The sequence below is a fragment of the Anomaloglossus baeobatrachus genome, chromosome 8, assembly GCF_048569485.1.
Source record: "Anomaloglossus baeobatrachus isolate aAnoBae1 chromosome 8, aAnoBae1.hap1, whole genome shotgun sequence".
NCBI lineage: Eukaryota > Metazoa > Chordata > Amphibia > Anura > Aromobatidae > Anomaloglossus > Anomaloglossus baeobatrachus.
In genome coordinates, this window is record NC_134360.1 from 3,882,935 (window position 1) to 3,905,714 (window position 22,780).

The following is a 22,780-nucleotide window of genomic DNA, read 5'->3' on the forward strand; positions in this document are numbered from 1 at the left end:
TTTCTCAGTCTGGAGTCCTTCAACTGTTTTTTTTTTGCAAACTCTATGCAGCTTTCATATGTCTTGCACTGAGGAGAGGCTTCCGTTGGCCACTCTGCCATAAAGGCCTCACTGGTGGAGGCTTCAGTGATAGGTGACTTTGTGGACCTTTCTCCCATCTCCCTACTGAATCTCTGGAGCTCAGCCACAGTGATCTTGGGGTTCTTCTTTACTTCTCACCAAGGCTCTTCTCCCACGAGTGCACAGTTTGGCTGGACGGCCGGGTCTAGGAAGAGTTCTGCTGGTCCCAAACTTCTTCCATTTAAGGATTATGGAGGCCTCTGTGCTCTTAGGAACCTTGAGTACTGCAGAAATTCTATTGTAACCTTGGCCAGATCTGTGCCTTGTCACAATTCTGTCTCTGAGCTCCTTGGGCAGTTCCTTTGACCTCCTGATCCTCATTTGGTGTGACATGCAGTGTGAGCTGTGAGGTGTTATATAGACAGGTGTGCGCCTTTCCAAACCACATCCTATCAGTGTAATTACACACAGCTGGACCCCAATGAAGGAGGAAATGGACAGCATGGGACTTACATATGACTGAGCAAAGGGGCTGAATACTTATGACCATGTGTTATACTGAGCAAAGGGGCTGAATACTTATGACCATGTGTTATACTGAGCAAAGGGGCTGAATACTTATGACCATGTGTTATACTGAGCAAAGGGGCTGAATACTTATGACCATGTGTTATACTGAGCAAAGGGGCTGAATACTTATGACCATGTGTTATACTGAGCAAAGGGGCTGAATACTTATGACCATGTGTTATACTGAGCAAAGGGGCTGAATACTTATGACCATGTGTTATACTGAGCAAAGGGGCTGAATACTTATGACCATGGGATATTTCAGTTTTTCTTGTTTAAAAAAACTTGAAAAAAATTCTACATTTCTGTTTTTTTCTGTCAAGATGGGGGCAGAGTGCACATTAATGAGAATTTACCAAATGGCTGCAATGAAAATGTAAAGGGGTGTGAATACTTTCTGTACCCACTGTATGTTAAAAAAATAAATAAATAATGTTTTCATTTTTAAAGAAAGCCTCTGGATAAATGGACACTGGGGATGGATGAGGGCCGGTGATTCCTCCGCTGGAGTGACAGGTGCCTAATTCATTGAAAGGCCATTGCCTGACATAGAATATAAAGTGTAACAATTTCAAGTAAAATAGTCACAAATTTATGCAGAATATGAAGGGTAATTTGCAACTTTTTGCTTTACATCAGAGGACTGGTTTAGAGGGAGTTACGGATGCCCCTGCCCGAGGCAGCGGGTCTGAGAGGCGCTGTACACAAGGCGCTGTACACGAGGCAGCGGGTCTGAGAGGCGCTGTACACGAGGCGCTGTACACGAGGCAGCGGGTCTGAGAGGCGCTGTACACGAGGCGCTGTACACGAGGCAGCGGGTCTGAGAGGCGCTGTACACGAGGCGCTGTACACGAGGCAGCGGGTCTGAGAGGCGCTGTACACGAGGCGCTGTACACGAGGCAGCGGGTCTGAGAGGCGCTGTACACGAGGCAGCGGGTCTGAGAGGCGCTGTACACGAGGCGCTGTACACGAGGCAGCAGGTCTGAGAGGCGCTGTACACGAGGCGCTGTACACGAGGCAGCAGGTCTGAGAGGCGCTGTACACGAGGCAGCGGGTCTGAGAAGCGCTGTACACGAGGCGCTGTACACGAGGCAGCGGGTCTGAGAGGCGCTGTACACGAGGCAGCGGGTCTGAGAGGCGCTGTACACGAGGCGCTGTACACGAGGCAGCGGGTCTGAGAGGCGCTGTACACGAGACGCTGTACACGAGGCAGCGGGTCTGAGAGGCGCTGTACACGAGGCGCTGTACACGAGGCAGCGGGTCTGAGAGGCGCTGTACACGAGGCAGCGGGTCTGAGAGGCGCTGTACACGAGGCGCTGTACACGAGGCAGCGGGTCTGAGAGGCGCTGTACACGAGGCAGCGGGTCTGAGAGGCGCTGTACACGAGACGCTGTACACGAGGCAGCGGGTCTGAGAGGCGCTGTACACGAGGCGCTGTACACGAGGCAGCGGGTCTGAGAGGCGCTGTACACGAGGCGCTGTATGGTCACCATGAGAACCTCTTACCTTCTGACACGTGATGGACAGGCAGCCCAAGGCGTATACTAAGAAGAAGGCCTGAGAAGACAAGGACATAAGACTCAGATATAAATGTATCACCGCTCTGCAGGACGCGCTGGAGACACGGGGACACCTACCTCTTCATGGCTTAACTGTAAGTACTCCAGAAGTCTGAACGGATTCCTGCGGAGGACTAAGCGCAGCGTCTTCACCTCCTGGAGGAGTAAAGATAGAAAGGAAGAAATGACCAGGTACAGAACAGAAAGCAGAGACCACACAGGCCTAGATGTATGGAGTGTGAGCCACGCATAACCACGTAACCCGACTGTTACACACAGGGCGCAGGATGAATGTCAATCAGGTCCACAAATGAGCTCCCTGGGGTGAAGCAGGAGCGTTACCAAGAGGGGTGGGCAGAGGTGGGTAATAAACATCTCCAGAAATGTTACTATATACATCTATATATCTCTATCTCTTAGTGGGGGGGGTCCCCAGGTGATACGGATTGGTAAATCTATATTTAAACCTGAAGGGGCAATGCCGCAGCGACTAATCAGCTTTGGTCTGAAGACACTTCTTAATACATACTATTATTGACCTGACTTTTCAAACTCATGACGTTTTGCAAAACACTTCATAACCTTATTTTTCCTTCTCTCTGAAACATTATGATTTTGCAGCCATGTTGTCTCAAAGTCTCCTACATTACCCTCAAGAAATCCGGGTACAGGGCTTTCCCACTCATTCTCTGTATTAAGGAAAGAAGCACAAAGTGTCAGACAGGGAAAGTCCTGTACTCAGCCTGTTTATGTGGAGTACGGATCCTGAGCAGCAGATGAAAGCGGCTTCTAAAGCAGCATGAGCTGGGCATTCAAACAGCACATTAACATGGTGTGTGGAAGAGAAGGAAGCTAAAGAAGGTAATGAAGTATATTACACAGATTCACAACATGGCAAAGGCTGATCTATGTATACATTAGATAAAGGGCTTGTCCGGTCTTCTGATAAATGTCTGCATTCCCTCTAGGTGACGGCAGATTTCCGAATTCTCTCAGCATGCACTCTGCGCACTGTCAGGATTCTCCAGTGCTGGTGAGAGGGGGCGGTCACAAGTATGTGATTTGTATTCCTGCAGTCACATGCCAACTAGACGTGCTCGGACTCCTCCTATACAAGGAATCTCAGAGAGGCCGTGCATGTCTACTTGGAATATGACTGGAAATCTGCAAATCACATACTTGTAGTAACCTATCCATCCACTGTCACCAGCACAGAGAATCCTGACAGTGTGCAGTGTGCTCTCTGTGAGGACTCCGCAGTCACAGAGTGATACACAGAGTGACTGCAGATTTCTATGATAGAACCTGAAACCTCCTACGTTACTCTTTATAAAAGGATTTTCTGGTTTAGGAGAACCCCTCTCACAAACCATCTACTCCACGTCACCAGGTCCAGCACCGACTCTGCGGCTTCCTGCGTCTGTTGCTCTTCGCAGCGGTGAAATCAAGAGGACAGCGCTGCAGACAATAACTGAGCCCGAGAAGGAGGCACAAAACATTCAGCCCTCCGATTGGCATCAGCATTGCAGACAATGACATTCACCAGGAGCTGCGCCACAGACTCAGTACTGGACCCGGGGAGGGCGAGTACAGCATGTTATATGTTTTCACAAAGAAAAAAAAAACGAGCAAGGAGCTATCCGAAACTGGAAAACCCCTTTAACTGTCTAAGGAACAACCATCAAAATAACAGTGTAGATTTCCCAAAAAACAGAAGCCTGGGGAAGGAAGCGCTCTGCTGTCTGAGTTACACAGGGAGACAATCTGCAGCCGCATCCCCCTACTCTCCCTATAGCTCACTATATTGCAGACAGGTTTTCTTTCTGACCTTTCAATCCTCCAATGATTCGGATAATGAGGGGGCTGCGCCATGACTTTAGCGGTGTGTGGATGGTCTCATATAAGAGGCCGGTACATGGTAAAATAATCAACCGGGACAAGAAGTGTGACAAGCCTGGAGGAGACGGCTACGCGCCGGGTGCAGGTAATCTGCCCGTGTGTATTCCCAGCAGGGGCCCGCGCACCATTCTTACCCCTCTGTCCTCCTCGTCTCCAGCCTCACCTAGGTCTTCCTCTTCTACTAACACGTATTCCTGCCCCAGATCTTCCGTGACACTGGCTCCTTCAGGCCCGGCGTGAGCCGTGACACTGGCTCCTTCAGGCCCGGCGTGAGCCGTGACACTGGCTCCTTCAGGCCCGGCGTGAGCCGTGACACTGGCTCCTTCAGGCCCGGCGTGAGCCGTGACACTGGCTCCTTCAGGCCCGGCGTGAGCCGTGACACTGGCTCCTTCAGGCCCGGTGTGAGCCGTGACACTGGCTCCTTCAGGCCCGGCGTGAGCCGTGACACTGGCTCCTTCAGGCCCGGCGTGAGCCGTGACACTGGCTCCTTCAGGCCCGGTGTGAGCCGTGACACTGGCTCCTTCAGGCCCGGCGTGAGCCGTGACACTGGCTCCTTCAGGCCCGGCGTGAGCCGTGACACTGGCTCCTTCAGGCCCGGCGTGAGCCGTGACACTGGCTCCTTCAGGCCCGGTGTGAGCCGTGTGTTTGCACCCGCAGTGTGAGATCAGGTCATCGTGCCTGTGGCAGTGCGTGTCCTCGCCCGTGTCCTGCGGAGTGGTGCAGTCACTGGTGTCGCAGACATTCATAGACAGGGGGTCATAATGAGGGTTTCCTTCTCTAACTGCGCGGTCTTCATTAGGAGACGCCGGCGGCCGCCCCTCCTCCGAGGAGGCCTCTGAAGTCCCCGTGTCCTCGGTGTCACCGGGCACAGTAATAGGACGGGTGTAATCGCCAAGGATTCTGCTAATTGACGCGGCGTCCATGCTCTGTCCTCGTAAGAGTTCTCCGGCCCATTCTACATGATGCCGATACCTGGAAACACCAGAAACACAATTATCCAAATCAGCTCATAAAAGTAGGAACACAAATGTCCCATTAGCAAAAAATCCCACCTGGATCCTGGACCGCACCCGGGGCCGACACTAGTGAGTATCAACTGCCATATCATGCCCTGTGCACAATACTGACCTGTAAGGAGGACCGACTGTCAATTACAGAGTGCTACAGTCCAGTGCTACAAAAGCCACCAAACTGCGAGGCTGGAAGGATATGGCGGGACTGATGGGACTGTCCACACAAAACGACCGATCAAACCAAGCACAGGCGCTCAGGGCACCCGACTCAGCAGTTCAGTGCAGCTTCCACCTACTTGTTTTCCATCTGTCTCCAACCTCCTCTCGGTGGATTTACATGAGCCACAGAAAGATGGAAGAAAATTAGGTAGAAAAGTGACTGAACCTCGAGCGCCACTGCCAGAAGGACAACAACTGTAATGACATGTTAGACCTAGTGATGAGCGGGCACTACCATGCTCAGGTGCTCAGTACTGGTAACTAGTGATGAGCGGGCACTACCATGCTCAGGTGCTCAGTACTGGTAACTAGTGATGAGCGGGCACTACCATGCTCAGGTGCTCAGTACTGGTAACTAGTGATGAGCGGGCACTACCATGCTCAGGTGCTCAGTACTGGTAACTAGTGATGAGCGGGCACTACCATGCTCGGGTGCTCAGTACTGGTAACTAGTGATGAGCGGGCACTACCATGCTCAGGTGCTCAGTACTGGTAACTAGTGATGAGCGGGCACTACCATGCTCAGGTGCTCAGTACTGGTAACTAGTGATGAGCGGGCACTACCATGCTCAGGTGCTCAGTACTGGTAACTAGTGATGAGCGGGCACTACCATGCTCGGGTGCTCAGTACTGGTAACTAGTGATGAGCGGGCACTACCATGCTCGGGTGCTCAGTACTGGTAACTAGTGATGAGCGGGCACTACCATGCTCAGGACTGGTAACTAGTGATGAGCGGGCACTACCATGCTCAGGTGCTCAGTACTGGTAACTAGTGATGAGCGAGCACTACCATGCTCGGGTGCTCAGTACTGGTAACTAGTGATGAGCGGGCACTACCATGCTCGAGTGCTCGGTACTGCTAACTAGTGATGAGCGGGCACTACCATGCTCGGGGGCTCAGTACTGGTAACTAGTGATGAGCGGACACTACCATGCTCGGGTGCTCAGTACTGGTAACTAGTGATGAATGGACACTACCATGCTCGGGTGCTCAGTACTGGTAACTAGTGATGAATGGACACTACCATGCTCGGGTGCTCAGTACTGGTAACTAGTGATGAGCGGGCACTACCATGCTCGGGTGCTCAGTACTGGCAACTAGTGATGAGCGGGCACTACCATGCTCGAGTGCTCGGTACTGGCAACTAGTGATGAGCGGGCACTACCATGCTCGAGTGCTCGGTACTGCTAACTAGTGATGAGCGGGCACTACCATGCTCGGGGGCTCAGTACTGGTAACTAGTGATGAGCGGGCACTACCATGCTCGGGTGCTCAGTACTGGTAACTAGTGATGAGCGGGCACTACCATGCTCGAGTGCTCAGTACTGGTAACTAGTGATGAGCGGGCACTACCATGCTCAGGTGCTCAGTACTGGTAACTAGTGATGAGCGGGCACTACCATGCTCGGGTGCTCAGTACTGGTAACTAGTGATGAGCGGGCACTACCATGCTCAGGTGCTCAGTACTGGTAACTAGTGATGAGCGGGCACTACCATGCTCAGGTGCTCAGTACTGGTAACTAGTGATGAGCGGGCACTACCATGCTCGGGGGCTCAGTACTGGTAACTAGTGATGAGCGGACACTACCATGCTCGGGTGCTCAGTACTGGTAACTAGTGATGAATGGACACTACCATGCTCGGGTGCTCAGTACTGGTAACTAGTGATGAATGGACACTACCATGCTCGGGTGCTCAGTACTGGTAACTAGTGATGAGCGGGCACTACCATGCTCGGGTGCTCAGTACTGGCAACTAGTGATGAGCGGGCACTACCATGCTCGAGTGCTCGGTACTGGCAACTAGTGATGAGCGGGCACTACCATGCTCGAGTGCTCGGTACTGCTAACTAGTGATGAGCGGGCACTACCATGCTCGGGGGCTCAGTACTGGTAACTAGTGATGAGCGGGCACTACCATGCTCGGGTGCTCAGTACTGGTAACTAGTGATGAGCGGGCACTACCATGCTCGAGTGCTCAGTACTGGTAACTAGTGATGAGCGGGCACTACCATGCTCAGGTGCTCAGTACTGGTAACTAGTGATGAGCGGGCACTACCATGCTCGGGTGCTCAGTACTGGTAACTAGTGATGAGCGGGCACTACCATGCTCAGGTGCTCAGTACTGGTAACTAGTGATGAGCGGGCACTACCATGCTCAGGTGCTCAGTACTGGTAACTAGTGATGAGCGGGCACTACCATGCTCGAGTGCTCGGTACTGCTAACTAGTGATGAGCGGGCACTACCATGCTCGGGGGCTCAGTACTGGTAACTAGTGATGAGCGGGCACTACCATGCTCGGGTGCTCAGTACTGGTAACTAGTGATGAGCGGGCACTACCATGCTCGAGTGCTCAGTACTGGTAACTAGTGATGAGCGGGCACTACCATGCTCAGGTGCTCAGTACTGGTAACTAGTGATGAGCGGGCACTACCATGCTCGAGTGCTCGGTACTGGTAACTAGTGATGAGTGAACAGTACAGTGCCCGCTCATCATTACACCGTGTGCAGAATTATTAGGCAAGTTGTATTTTAGAGGATTTTTTTATTATTGATCAACAACTATGTTCTCAATCACCCAAAAGACTCAAATATCAGCGCTTAATATTTTTGGCAGTTGGAGGGGTTTTAGATTTGGCTTCTTAGGAGGATATCTGTGCAGGTGACTATTACTGTGCAGAATTATTAGGCAACTTAATAAAAACCAAATCTATTCTCATCTCACTTGTTTATTGTCACCAGGAAACCAATATAACTGCACAAAATATAGAAATAACCATTCCTGACATAAAAACAAAACCCAAAAAATGAGTGCCCAATATCGCCCCCTTTCTTTCTGATGACGCTCAGCAGCCTCCATCCATAGATCCTGTCATTGATCTATTTACCATCAACATTGCATGCAGCAGCCTCCAGACTCCACAGCCTCCAGACTCCACAGCCTCCAGACTCCACAGCCTCCAGACTCCACAGCCTCCAGACTCCACAGCCTCCAGACTCCACAGCCTCCAGACTCCACAGCCTCCAGACTCCACAGCCTCCAGACTCTGCTCCAAGAGGTGTACTGTTTTCCCTCCCTGTAGTCTCACATTTTATGAGGGACCACAGGTTCTCTATGGGGTTCAGATCAGGGGAACAAGGGGGCCATGTCATTATTTTTCATCTTTTAGACCTTTACTGGCCAGCCACGCTGTGGAGTAGTTGGATGCATGTGATGGAGCATTGTCCTGCATGAAAATCATGTTTTTCTTGAATGATACTGACTTCTTCCTGTACCACTGCTTGAAGAAGTTGTCTTCCAGAAACTAGCAGTAGGTCTGGGAGTTGAGCTTCACTCCAGCCTCAACCCGAAAAGGTCCCACAAGTTGATCTTTGCTGATCCTAGCATAATCAGTCTTCAGATATTTCTTGGCCCAGTCTTGAGGTTTTATCTTATGTTTCTTGGTCAGAGGTGGTGGTTTTCGGCCTTCCTTACCTTGGCCTGTCCCTGAGTATGGCGCACCTTGTGCTTTCTGATACTCCAGTAACGTTGCAGCTCTGAAATATGGACAAACTGGTGGCAAATGGCATCTTGGCAGCTTCACGCTTGATTTTCCTCAATTCATGGGCAGTTATTTTGCGGCTTTTTTGCCCAGCACGCTTCTTGCGACCCTGTTGGCTATTTGCCATGAAACGCTTGATTGTTCGGTGATCACGCTTCAAAAGTTTGGCAATTTCAAGACTGCTGCATCCCTCTGCAAGACATCGCACAATATGGAGTTTTCAGAGCCCATCACATCTCTCTTCTGACCCATTTTTACAAACGAAAGGAAGTTGCCTAATAATTAAGCCCCCCTTATACAGGGTGTTGTGTCATTACACCGCACCCCTCCTCATTACACCGCACCCCTCCTCATTACAGAGAGGCACAGCACCGGCGTTACTTCATTGGTAGTTGGCTCTCACTATACAGCTTGGAGTAGGACGACGTGTATAACAAGTGTCATGTGATCACAATACGCATCTGCCTAATAATTCTGCACACGGTGTAGTTATGAAGTAAATCCCAGAGCAATGTGAATGGTCTCGTGTTATTGATGGCGTTGGGCGAGTCGCGATGTCGTGATTGGTTTATCAGCGGATTACACTCACTTGATGGATGAAATAACTGGAAATGTAATTCTGGAATCTGCTGGAGAGAAACACAATTTAGCGAGTGAATATTTCCCCATTTATAATAACCACGGATTCACAGAACATAAAATCTTTACAGAGGATTTTCTCATGAACAAAGTTAATTGTAAAATTGATTTTAAAGGGAACCTGTCAGCAGAAATGTCCCCTAAAACCTAAAAGCTTCCCCCTCTGCAGCTCCTGGGCTGCATTCTAGAAAGGTCCCTGTTATTATTGTGCCCCCTGTGAGACCAAAATAAAGACTTTATAAAGTGCACCTTTTTGTATGCAGATTCTGTAAATGGTACGCGGGGGCGGCTGCCTGACGGCCGTTATTCTGCCTCCTGCCGTTTTAGGCCGTCCCCCATCGCTGATTTCCATAGCTGTGGACGCCGCCCAGTGCTCCACAGGTTCCCGCGCATGCCCAGTGCCTATCTCTCGTGGATGAGCACTGTGCCCAGTGTCACCGCTGGTGACGTGCGCGCAGGCTTTAGATTATGGGCGGTGCTGTGATGTTTATTACCAAGCAACCGCCCATAATCACGGGACCGCGCTTTCCCCCTCGGCCTCCTTCGTTCTGTGCAAGCGCGGTGCTGCTGACCCCACGTTACCTCTTTCCCGTCTTGCCCTGAGGCAGGAAATAGATGGGAAAAAGGTGACGTGGGGTCAGCAGCACCGCGCTTGCGCAGAACGAAGGAGGCCGAGGGAGAAAGCGCGGTCCCGCGATTATGGGCGGTTGCTTGGTAATAAACATCACAGCACCGCCCATAATCTAAAGCCTGCGCGCACGTCACCAGCGGTGACACTGGGCACAGTGCTCATCCACGAGAGATAGGCACTGGGCATGCGCGGGAACCTGTGGAGCACTGGGCGGCGTCCACAGCTATGGAAATCAGCGATGGGGGACGGCCTAAAGCGGCAGGAGGCAGAATAACGGCCGTCAGGCAGCCGCCCCCGCGTACCATTTACAGAATCTGCATACAAAAAGGTGCACTTTATAAAGTCTTTATTTTGGTCTCACAGGGGGCACAATAATAACAGGGACCTTTCCAGAATGCAGCCCAGGAGCTGCAGAGGGGGAAGCTTTTAGCTTTTGGGCAAAATTTCTGCTGACAGGTTCCCTTTAATCAATAGATCTTAAAGGATGAATGCTTTATATAACAGCCAATTGTGGAAATGATTCTGTGCTCAGATAGTATATATGTGCCCCTGCTATAGGTGAAACCATTAGTTTCTCTCCACTCTCTATACAGACACATCTGCTGGTTTTTCCCTCCGCTCTCTATACAGACACATCTGCAGGTTTTTCCCTCCGCTCTCTATACAGACACATCTGCAGGTTTTTCCCTCCGCTCTCTATACAGACACATCTGCAGGTTTTCCCTCCACTCTATACAGACACATCTGCAGGTTTCCCCTCCGCTCTCTATACAGACACATCTGCTGGTTTTTCCCTCCGCTCTCTATACAGACACATCTGCAGGTTTTTCCCTCCGCTCTCTATACAGACACATCTGCAGGTTTTCCCCTCCGCTCTCTATACAGACACATCTGCTGGTTTTTCCCTCCGCTCTCTATACAGACACATCTGCAGGTTTTTCCCTCCGCTCTCTATACAGACACATCTGCAGGTTTTTCCCTCCGCTCTCTATACAGCCACATCTGCAGGTTTCCCCTCCGCTCTCTATACAGACACATCTGCAGGTTTTTCCCTCCACTCTCTATACAGACACATCTGCAGGTTTTTCCCTCCGCTCTCTATACAGACACATCTGCTGCTTTTTCCCTCCGCTCTCTATACAGACACATCTGCTGCTTTTTCCCTCCGCTCTCTATACAGACACATCTGCTGCTTTTTCACTCCGCTCTCTATACAGAGACATCTGCTGCTTTTTCACTCCGCTCTCTATACAGACACATCTGCAGGTTTTTCCCTCCGCTCTCTATTACAGACACATCTGCAGGTTTTTCCCTTCACTCTCCAGAATAATGAGAGAATGTTTTCAGGCACTCATTCTTTTCTGCACAGTGCAGCTTCCTCCATGTCATTAGTATTTGGTGGCATTGCCCTTACAATGTGTGACTTGGGGGAAACATTTTGGATCCTTCCAGAAGCTTCTCACAATAGACAGATCTGGTGTAGCTGAGCCGTGTTTGGAGGTCGACGCTCGCTCCGGCCTTTTCAGCTTTGCCCATACATTTTCAATAGGACTGAGATCAGGGCTTTGTGATGGCCACTCCAAAACATTGACTTTGTTATCCTTAAGCCACTGTGTAACCAGTTTGGCAGTAGCTTCGGGTCATTGTGCATCTGGAAGACCCATTTCCGCCCAAGCTTTACGTTCCTGGCTGATGTCTGGAGATATTCTTCAGTATGGCCACAGTCTTCTTTCCTCATGACACCATCTATATTGTGAAGTCACCAGTCCCTCCTGCAGCAAAACCCCACAACATGATGCTGCCCCCGTGTGTCACAGTTGGGATAGTTCTTAGGCTTCAAAGCTTCTCCCTTTTTCCTCCAAATGTAACGATGGTCATTATGGCCAAACAGCTCAATTTTAGTTTCGTCAGACCCCAGGACACGTCTCCACATATTAAGCTCTTTGTTCCTGTTGCATGTGCAAACATTAATCTGGCTTTTTTCCTGTTTCTTTTGGAGTAATGGCTTCTTCCTGGCAGAGCGGCCTTTCAGCCCATGTTGATACAGGACTCGTGTCACTGTGGATAGTGACACAATGTTACCAGCTTCCGCCAGCATCTGCACAAGGTCTTTTGCTGTTGTTCTTGGGTTGATCTGCACATGTCTGACCAAAGCACGTTCATCTCTGGTGCACAGAACCCGTCTCCTTCCTGAGCGGTATGATGGCTGGACATTCCCATCTTGTTAGTCCTTGCGTATTATTGTTTGCACAGATGAATGAGGCATCTTCAGGTATCTGGAAACTGCACCCAAGGATGAACCAGACTTGTGCAAGTCCACAATTCTCTTCCTGAGATCTTGGCTGATTTCTTCTGACTTTCCCCATGATGCTACACAAAGAAGCCGTGTGTTTCAGGTGCATTACAATACATTCACAGGTGTGTCTCTGATTAACTCAGATGTTGCCAATAAACCTATCAGAAGCTTCCAAAGACATGACATCATATGGGAGGTCCCATATTGTTTAAAGGCACAGTACTCTTAGGGGTACTTTGCACGCTGCGACATCGCAAGCCGATGCTGCGATGCCAAGCGCGATAGTCCCTGCCCCTGTCGCAGTTGTGATATCGTGATAGCTGCCGTAGCGAATATTATCGCTATGGCAGCTTCACATGCACTTACCTGTCCTGCGACATCGCTCTGGCCGCTCCTTATTAAGGGGGCGGGTCGTGCGGCGTTACTGCGACGTCACACGGCAGGCGGCCAATAGGAGCGGAGATGAGTGGGATGTAAACATCCCGCCCACCTCCTTCCTTCCGCATAGCCGATGGGAGCCGCGGTGACGCAGGTAGATGTTCCTCGCTCCTGCGACTTCACACACAGCGATGTGCGCTGCTGCTGGAGCGAGGAACAACATCGGACCGTCGCGTCAGCATAATTATGGAATTCGGCGACGCTGCACCGAGGATGCGATTACCACGCTTTTGCGCTTGTTAATCGTATCATCTAGGATTTACACACTACGATGTCGAGAGCGACGCAGGAAATGCGTCACTTTCGACATGACCCCACCGACATCGCACCTGCGATGTCGTAGTGTGCAAAGTACCCCTTAGTGTGTGGAAACTTAGTGTATGTGCACAGTGGCTAATGACGACCGGCTCGACACTGTGCACAGCGGCTGATGATGACCGGCTCGTCACAGTGCACAGCGGCTGATGATGACCGGCTCGTCACAGTGCACAGCGGCTAATGACGACCGGCTCGTCACTGTGCACAGCGGCTAATGACGACCGGCTCGTCACTGTGCACAGTGGCTAATGATGGCCGGCTCGTCACTGTGCACAGTGGGTAATGAAGACTGGCTCGTCACTGTGCACAGTGGGTAATGAAGACCGGCTCGTCACTGTGCACAGCGGCTAATGATGGCCGGCTCGTCACTGTGCACAGTGGGTAATGAAGACTGGCTCGTCACTGTGCACAGTGGGTAATGAAGACTGGCTCGTCACTGTGCACAGTGGGTAATGAAGACTGGCTCGTCACTGTGCACAGTGGGTAATGAAGACTGGCTCGTCACTGTGCACAGTGGGTAATGAAGACTGGCTCGTCACTGTGCACAGTGGGTAATGAAGACCGGCTCGTCACTGTGCACAGCGGCTAATGATGGCCGGCTCGTCACTGTGCACAGTGGGTAATGAAGACTGGCTCGTCACTGTGCACAGCGGCTGATGATGACCGGCTCGTCACTGTGCACAGCGGCTGATGATGACCGGCTCGTCACTGTGCACAGCGGCTAATGATGGCCGGCTCGTCACTGTGCACAGTGGGTAATGAAGACTGGCTCGTCACTGTGCACAGCGGCTGATGATGACCGGCTCGTCACTGTGCACAGCGGCTGATGATGACCGGCTCGTCACTGTGCACAGCGGCTGATGATGACCGGCTCGTCACTGTGCACAGCGGCTGATGATGACCGGCTTCACAGGATCTGCGTCTACCCTGCGTCTGAAGCTGCCAGCGACAGTCACTCCCAATATCCACCACTTTACCTTTCCAGCGCCCCCTCAGCTCGTCCTGGGCAATGCTGTAATCTGGTCTACTGCGGGACAAAATCCCCTTCCCAAAATATCCCTGGAGACAAAAAGACAAACAACAATTCAGGTTGGTTCCACTTTCTAACAATCAGAAAGACTGCTGCAACACCATTGTAAATGTGAACAGCTAGCCAAAAAATACACAATCTATATGAAGTGAAAGCTGCACACCAAATTCAGAGAAATATGGACAAGCAGAACTGCTGTATAATACATAAGGAATGAAAAATACAACTAGCCATATGAAAAGTGTGACATTGCATAACTGCTGAGGAGTATTTGAAAAAAAGAGATATTTAGCTAATGTATTGATCAATTCATTACTGCCCCATAACCACTTCACGGTAATCTCTTATTTATGGGGTCCCTAACCAAATGTTACCTCTGTATGCGGTTAAAACCTGCTTGTGTGCACGGGTACCTAATGTTACCTCTATGTGCGGTTCCACTTTCTGTCGGGCTTTTTTGAGGAGTCTAAAATGAAAATTTATTGTACTTTACCTACAATGTTCGCCAGAAATTTCAGCCCTAGGGGCAGGCGTAGGCAAGGAGCGGAGCCAGACCACCCCCCCATAACTTACCATTAAAGGTTCTGCTAAGTACCCTGAAGTTTGTATCTCTCTAGACAGAAAACCCCATTAATTGCCTTGTGATCACATAGGGCTGAATGGTGATGGGGACGATGCCTCGGGGGCGCGCGGTCCGACACCTCCGGCTTCCGGCAACAGTCACACAACAGATTTATTTCTCGTGCAATAGAAAGAAAATGGCAGATTTCAGTCTGTGACCTGGATCCGGGTACAGGGTCCGTTTTTACCATCTGTTTCTCATCAGAATAAAAAAAAAAAAAAACAGAAAACCAAGCGCCCCCCGCTGAGTCCTCTGACCTCAACTCCTCGCCTCTTGGCTTTGGGCCGTCATGCACCGACAGGACACGGAGTTTAATTTCAGATTTAGAAAAAAGTTTTCAAAAACACATCGGTCTGAGAAAAAGAAAACCACGAGGTGTGAACATGTCCATAGCCTAATGTGTGAGGGGCACGGCCAGGAGAAGCGCGAAACGTGGAGGTGTGAACATGTCCATAGCCTAATGTGTGAGGGGCACGGCCAGGAGAAGCGCGAAACGTGGAGGTGTGAACATGTCCATAGCCTAATGTGTGAGGGGCACGGCCAGGAGAAGCGCGAAACGTGGAGGTGTGAACATGTCCATAGCCTAATGTGTGAGGGGCACGGCCAGGAGAAGCGCGAAACGTGGAGGTGTGAACATGTCCATAGCCTAATGTGTGAGGGGCACGGCCAGAAGCGCGAAACGTGGAGGTGTGAACATGTCCATAGCCTAATGTGTGAGGGGCACGGCCAGGAGAAGCGCGAAGCGTGGAGGTGTGAACATGTCCATAGCCTAATGTGTGAGGGGCACGGCCAGGAGAAGCGCGAAACGTGGAGGTGTGAACATGTCCATAGCCTAATGTGTGAGGGGCACGGCCAGGAGAAGCGCGAAACGTGGAGGTGTGAACATGTCCATAGCCTAATGTGTGAGGGGCACGGCCAGGAGAAGCGCGAAACGTGGAGGTGTGAACATGTCCATAGCCTAATGTGTGAGGGGCACGGCCAGGAGAAGCGCGAAGCGTGGAGGTGTGAACATGTCCATAGCCTAATGTGTGAGGGGCACGGCCAGGAGAAGCGCGAAACGTGGAGGTGTGAACAGGTCCATAGCCTAATGTGTGAGGGGCACGGCCAGGAGAAGCGTGGAGGTGTGAACATGTCCATAGCCTAATGTGTGAGGGGCACGGCCAGGAGAAGCGTGGAGGTGTGAACATGTCCATAGCCTAATGTGTGAGGGGCACGGCCAGGAGAAGCGTGGAGGTGTGAACATGTCCATAGCCTAATGTGTGAGGGGCACGGCCAGGAGAAACGTGGAGGTGTGAACAGGTCCATAGCCTAATGTGTGAGGGGCACGGCCAGGAGAAGCGTGGAGGTGTGAACAGGTCCATAGCCTAATGTGTGAGGCGCAACGGCCAGGATAAGCGGGAAACGTGGAGGTGTGAACATGTCCATAGCCTAATGTGTGAGGGGCACGGCCAGGAGAAGCGTGGAGGTGTGAACAGGTCCATAGCCTAATGTGTGAGGGGCACGGCCAGGAGAAACGTGGAGGTGTGAACATGTCCATAGCCTAATGTGTGAGGGGCACGGCCAGGAGAAGCGCGAAGCGTGGAGGTGTGAACATGTCCATAGCCTAATGTGTGAGGGGCACGGCCAGGAGAAGCGCGAAGCGTGGAGGTGTGAACATGTCCATAGACTAATGTGTGAGGGGCACGGCCAGGAGAAGCGCGAAGCGTGGAGGTGTGACCATGTCCATAGCCTAATGTGTGAGGGGCACGGCCAGGAGAAGCGCAAAGCGTGGAGGTGTGAACATGTCCATAGCCTAATGTGTGAGGGGCACGGCCAGGAGAAGCGCAAAGCGTGGAGGTGTGAACATGTCCATAGCCTAATGTGCGAGGGGCACGGCCAGGAGAAGCGCAAAGCGTGGAGGTGTGAACATGTCCACAGCCTAATGTGTGAGGGGCACGGCCAGGAGAAGCGTGGAGGTGTGAACATGTCCGTAGCCTAATGTGTGAGGGGCACGGCCAGGAGAAACGTGGAGGTGTGAACATGTCCGTAGCCTAATGTGTGAGGGGCACGGCCAGGAGAAGCGCAAAGCGCGGAGGTTTGAACATGTCCATAGCCTAATGTGTGAGGGGCACGGCCAGGAGAAACGTGAAGTGTGGAGGTGTGACCATGTCCATAGCCTAATGTGTGAGGGGCACGGCCAGGAGAAGCGCGAAGCGTGGAGGTGTGAACATGTCCATAGCCTAATGTGTGAGGGGCACGGCCAGGAGAAGCGTGAAGTGTGGAGGTGTGACCATGTCCATAGCCTAATGTGTGAGGGGCACGGCCAGGAGAAACGTGGAGGTGTGAACATGTCCATAGACTAATGTGTGAGGGGCACGGCCAGGAGAAGCGCGAAACATGGAGGTGTGAACATGTCCATAGCCTAATGTGTGAGGGGCACGGCCAGGAGAAGCGTGGAGGTGTGAACATGTCCATAGCCTAATGTGTGAGGGGCACGGCCAGGAGAAACGTGGAGGTGTGAACATGTCCATAAACTAATGTGTGAGGGGCACGGCCAGGAGAAGCGTGGAGGTGTGAACATGTCCATAGACTAATGTGTGAGGGGCACGGCCAGGAGAAGCGTGGAGGTGTGAACAGGTCCATAGCCTAATGTGTGAGGGGCACGGCCAGAAGCGCGAAACGTGGAGGTGTGAACATGTCCATAGCCTAATGTGTGAGGGGCACGGCCAGGAGAAGCGCGAAACGTGGAGGTGTGAACATGTCCATAGACTAATGTGTGAGGGGCACGGCCAGGAGAAGCGCGAAGCGTGGAGGTGTGAACATGTCCATAGCCTAATGTGTGAGGGGCACGGCCAGGAGAAGCGCGAAGCGTGGAGGTGTGAACGTGTCCATAGACTAATGTGTGAGGGGCACGGCCAGGAGAAGCGCGAAGCGTGGAGGTGTGAACGTGTCCATAGACTAATGTGTGAGGGGCACGGCCAGGAGAAGCGCGAAGCGTGGAGGTGTGACCATGTCCATAGCCTAATGTGTGAGGGGCACGGCCAGGAGAAGCGCGAAGCGTGGAGGTGTGAACATGTCCATAGCCTAATGTGTGAGGGGCACGGCCAGGAGAAGCGCGAAGCGTGGAGGTGTGAACATGTCCATAGCCTAATGTGTGAGGGGCACGGCCAGGAGAAGCGCGAAGCGTGGAGGTGTGACCATGTCCATAGCCTAATGTGTGAGGGGCACGGCCAGGAGAAGCGCGAAGCGTGGAGGTGTGACCATGTCCATAGCCTAATGTGTGAGGGGCACGGCCAGGAGAAGCGCGAAGCGTGGAGGTGTGACCATGTCCATAGCCTAATGTGTGAGGGGCACGGCCAGGAGAAGCGCAAAGCGTGGAGGTGTGAACATGTTCATAGCCTAATGTGTGAGGGGCACGGCCAGGAGAAACGTGGAGGTGTGAACATGTCCATAGCCTAATGTGTGAGGGGCACGGCCAGGAGAAGCGCAAAGCGTGGAGGTGTGACCATGTCCATAGCCTAATGTGTGAGGGGCACGGCCAGGAGAAGCGCAAAGCGTGGAGGTGTGAACATGTCCATAGCCTAATGTGTGAGGGGCACGGCCAGGAGAAGCGCAAAGCGTGGAGGTGTGAACATGTCCATAGCCTAATGTGTGAGGGGCACGGCCAGGAGAAGCGTGAAGTGTGGAGGTGTGAACATGTCCATAGCCTAATGTGTGAGGGGCACAGCCAGGAGAAGCGTGGAGGTGTGAACATGTCCATAGCCTAATGTGTGAGGGGCACGGCCAGGAGAAGCGTGAAGTGTGGAGGTGTGAACAGGTCCATAGACTAATGTGTGAGGGGCACGGCCAGGAGAAGCGTGAAGTGTGGAGGTGTGAACATGTCCATAGCCTAATGTGTGAGGGGCACGGCCAGGAGAAACGTGGAGGTGTGAACATGTCCATAGCCTAATGTGTGAGGGGCACGGCCAGGAGAAGCGTGAAGCGTGGAGGTGTGAACATGTCCATAGCCTAATGTGTGAGGGGCACGGCCAGGAGAAGCGTGAAGCGTGGAGGTGTGAACATGTCCATAGCCTAATGTGTGAGGGGCACGGCCAGGAGAAGCGTGAAGCGTCGAGGTGTGAACATGTCCATAGCCTAATGTGTGAGGGGCACGGCCAGGAGAAGCGTGAAGCGTGGAGGTGTGAACATGTCCATAGACTAATGTGTGAGGGGCACAGCCAGGAGAAACGTGGAGGTGTGAACATGTCCATAGCCTAATGTGTGAGGGGCACGGCCAGGAGAAGCGCGAAGCGTGGAGGTGTGAACATGTCCATAGCCTAATGTGTGAGGGGCACGGCCAGGAGAAGCGTGAAGGTGTGAACATGTCCATAGCCTAATGTGTGAGGGGCACGGCCAGGAGAAGCGTGGAGGTGTGAACAGGTCCATAGCCTAATGTGTGAGGGGCACGGCCAGGAGAAACGCGAAGCGTGGAGGTGTGAACATGTCCATAGCCTAATGTGTGAGGGGCACGGCCAGGAGAAGCACGAAGCGTGGAGGTGTGAACATGTCCATAGCCTAATGTGTGAGGGGCACGGCCAGGAGAAGCGCGAAGCGTGGAGGTGTGACCATGTCCATAGCCTAATGTGTGAGGGGCACGGCCAGGAGAAGCGCGAAGCGTGGAGGTGTGAACATGTCCATAGACTAATGTGTGAGGGGCACGGCCAGGAGAAGCGCGAAGCGTGGAGGTGTGAACATGTCCATAGACTAATGTGTGAGGGGCACGGCCAGGAGAAGCGCGAAGCGTGGAGGTGTGAACATGTCCATAGCCTAATGTGTGAGGGGCACGGCCAGGAGAAGCGTGAAACGTGGAGGTGTGAACATGTCCATAGCCTAATGTGTGAGGGGCACGGCCAGGAGAAGCGTGAAGCGTGGAGGTGTGAACATGTCCATAGCCTAATGTGTGAGGGGCACGGCCAGGAGAAGCGTGAAACATGGAGGTGTGAACATGTCCATAGCCTAATGTGTGAGGGGCACGGCCAGGAGAAGCGTGAAACATGGAGGTGTGAACATGTCCATAGCCTAATGTGTGAGGGGCACGGCCAGGAGAAGCGTGAAACGTGGAGGTGTGAACATGTCCATAGCCTAATGTGTGAGGGGCACGGCCAGGAGAAGCGTGAAACATGGAGGTGTGAACAGGTCCATAGCCTAATGTGTGAGGGGCACGGCCAGGAGAAGCGTGAAACATGGAGGTATGCTGCTGCGCTTACATTGCACATCAAACTTAGATAATAGTATAATGCCTCAAGCATATGGAAAAATATTGGAAAATACAATGAAAAATGCCACTTGCTAACTTGAACATGTGAATAATGAATTGCATACCTGCCATGAATATTAGGAAAAAGGAGATATTTAGCAATCGCATTGATCAATGTAACTGAGCCCCAAAACCTCGTCAAGGTATATCTCTATATTGGGGTCCCTAGCTCTGTGACCCTAACTGTGTGTCATCTCATTGCAATTAAAAACTGCTGTGGGTGGAGAGGGGTAACCAAGGACTGTCTTATATAGGAGATGGAAAAAACATGGCCGAAAGGGGCGGAGCTGTGTTCACATTCAGAAAAAAACTACATATAACTGAATAGGATAACTGAAGTGAGCACTAATATATATATTCTGAGTGCAAGCCAAAACATACATACTATATACAGATAAGGCTGCACATCAAACTTAGATAATGGTATAATGCCTCAAGCATATGGAAAAATATTGGAAAATACAATGAAAAATGCTACTTGCTAATTTGAACATGTGAATAATGAATTGCATACCTGCCATCTCCTATATAAGACAGTCCTTGGTTCCCCCTCTCCACACACAGCAGTTTTTAATTGCAATGAGATGACACACAGTTAGGGTAATAGAGCTCGGGACCCCAATATAGAGATATGCCTTGACGAGGTTTTGGGGCTCAGTTACATTGATCAATGCGATTGCTAAATATCTACTTTTCCTAATATTCATGGCAGGTATGCAATTCATTATTCACATGTTCAAGTTAGCAAGTAGCATTTTTCATTGTATTTTCCAATATTTTTCCATATGCTTGAGGCATTATACCATTATCTAAGTTTGATGTGCAGCCTTATCCTTGTATAGTATGCATGTTTTGGCTTGCACTCAGAATATATATATTAGTGCTCACTTCAGTTATCCTATTCAGCTGCGCTTACATTGTGACAAGTTGCTGCTTCTGGACTGGTCGGGAGACCCCGGCGTGTGATCCGGCCCGGACCCCGGCGTGTGATCCGGCCCGGACCCCGGCGTGTGATCCGGCCCGGACCCCGGCGTGTGATCCGGCCCGGACCCCGGCGTGTGATCCGGCCCGGACCCCGGCGTGTGATCCGGCCCGGACCCCGGCGTGTGATCCGGCCCAGCCTGAAAGAGCAGATCTGTCCCTGCTGATCTCAACTGTCCCTCCACCAGACCTCAGATGTCTGAGAAGCACATGGTGAAGGCAAAGGCAAGTCTGCCAATCACGAGGACATAAACATGTCTGCAACTTCTCCGACGTGTCCGCACGCCTCTATTACAGCCACGTCACTGTCACCGGCCGCTTTATGTCAGTGAAAGAAAATGGAAAACGTTTGGAAACATTTCTGGCTCTGCCGCAGCCACGTTTAGTCACAATGTGGCACCATAGGAAAAAAATGATATGCAATGTCACGAGGTGGCACTACTCATTATGTCTCTTCAGAAAGGAAGAAGACAAACTCTGGAGCCCCCTATTGGAGATAGCAATCCTAGAAGTCAAAAGTGACCCTCCAACAAGTCGTCATATGACTTAGGATTCATGGCAAATCAGAACCTCAGTTTTGAGACACAGTGTTTCGGTTTGGTTGTCTCTCGTCAGTGCAAAGTATGAGATCTGATCTGGCTGTATGAGAAGCTATAGTGGGGTCTAGGGAAGCTCTTCTTACGGAGACTGACCCCATTCCAACATGCCACCACAGATCGTCTTCTTCCTCCCTGGAGAGACAGATTGAATATTCCCAGAGGAGCACTGCAGCTATAAAAGTCTCCTCACTGGCATGCTGGAGTGGGCTGTCAGTCTCCTCACTGGCATGCTGGAGTGGGCTGTCAGTCTCCATTAGGAGAACAGCTTCCCCTTAACATAACACTACATGACACTACATGACACATCGAAGCGCAGCCCCAGCTCCAGGAGCGTGACAGCTCAGAGAACGACACTCAGCTGCAGGGATGGGGCTAATCAGGGGGTAAAAAGAGTCACTGATAGCTGAACTATCAGAACATGATTTCAGTCCTGGGACGTCCGGGAGCGATGACCGCCACTATAGTATGAGCGGCAGCTGCACCCGGCACTGACAGCTCGCACAGATGAGCAGCACAGCTGGCTGTCAGTCACAGCACCGGGCGTGCAGCTGCTGCGCTCAGCATAGGGAGCGGGGTGGCAGGGAGCGGGCGGCAGGGAGCGCAGCACAGGGAGCGCAGCACAGGGAGCGCAGCACAGGGAGCCGTTCCGTGCACACAATATCACTGGAATGACAAACGGTCAGTCCGGAGCTCGGCAGCATCACAATGATATTTATGTGCAGATTTACCCAATATCTGCAGGTAAATAGCAATGTCCGGGGAGACAGGTTCCCTTTAAGGGCTGAGGTCACATGATGACTTTGGCTGTGACCCTGGTTGCACGGCCCCAGAGCGGGGCTGCAGCATATCGGGATGTGAACGGGCGGCATAGTGACTTGCTTGCTGCCGTATTTTGTGGGTCACCATGTGACACCATTCACTTGCATTACACTGAAATGCAGCAGCGCCATAAAGCAATTGTTGGCTGCAGGACCTGTGCAAAACCCAAGTCAGCGTGTAGCCCCGGCCTAGATGAAGCCCACCATGATGAAACAGCACAGAGCCAGGAGAAAAGATCAGACTCCATGTGGCCACAGCCCCGCACTCT

The 22,780-nt window shown here is 51.8% G+C and overlaps 1 protein-coding gene across 1 annotated transcript in view; it reads right to left on the reverse strand.

Annotated features, from left to right (window-relative positions):
- TSEN2 (tRNA splicing endonuclease subunit 2) overlaps positions 1-22,780 on the reverse strand; it is a 53,790-nt gene that overhangs the window by 30,077 nt on the left and 933 nt on the right. The window contains 5 exon segments of the mRNA XM_075321259.1: positions 2,137-2,187; positions 2,268-2,345; positions 4,223-5,060; positions 9,454-9,490; positions 14,164-14,245. Of these exon segments, the coding sequence (XP_075177374.1) occupies positions 2,137-2,187; positions 2,268-2,345; positions 4,223-5,060; positions 9,454-9,490; positions 14,164-14,245 (1,086 nt within the window).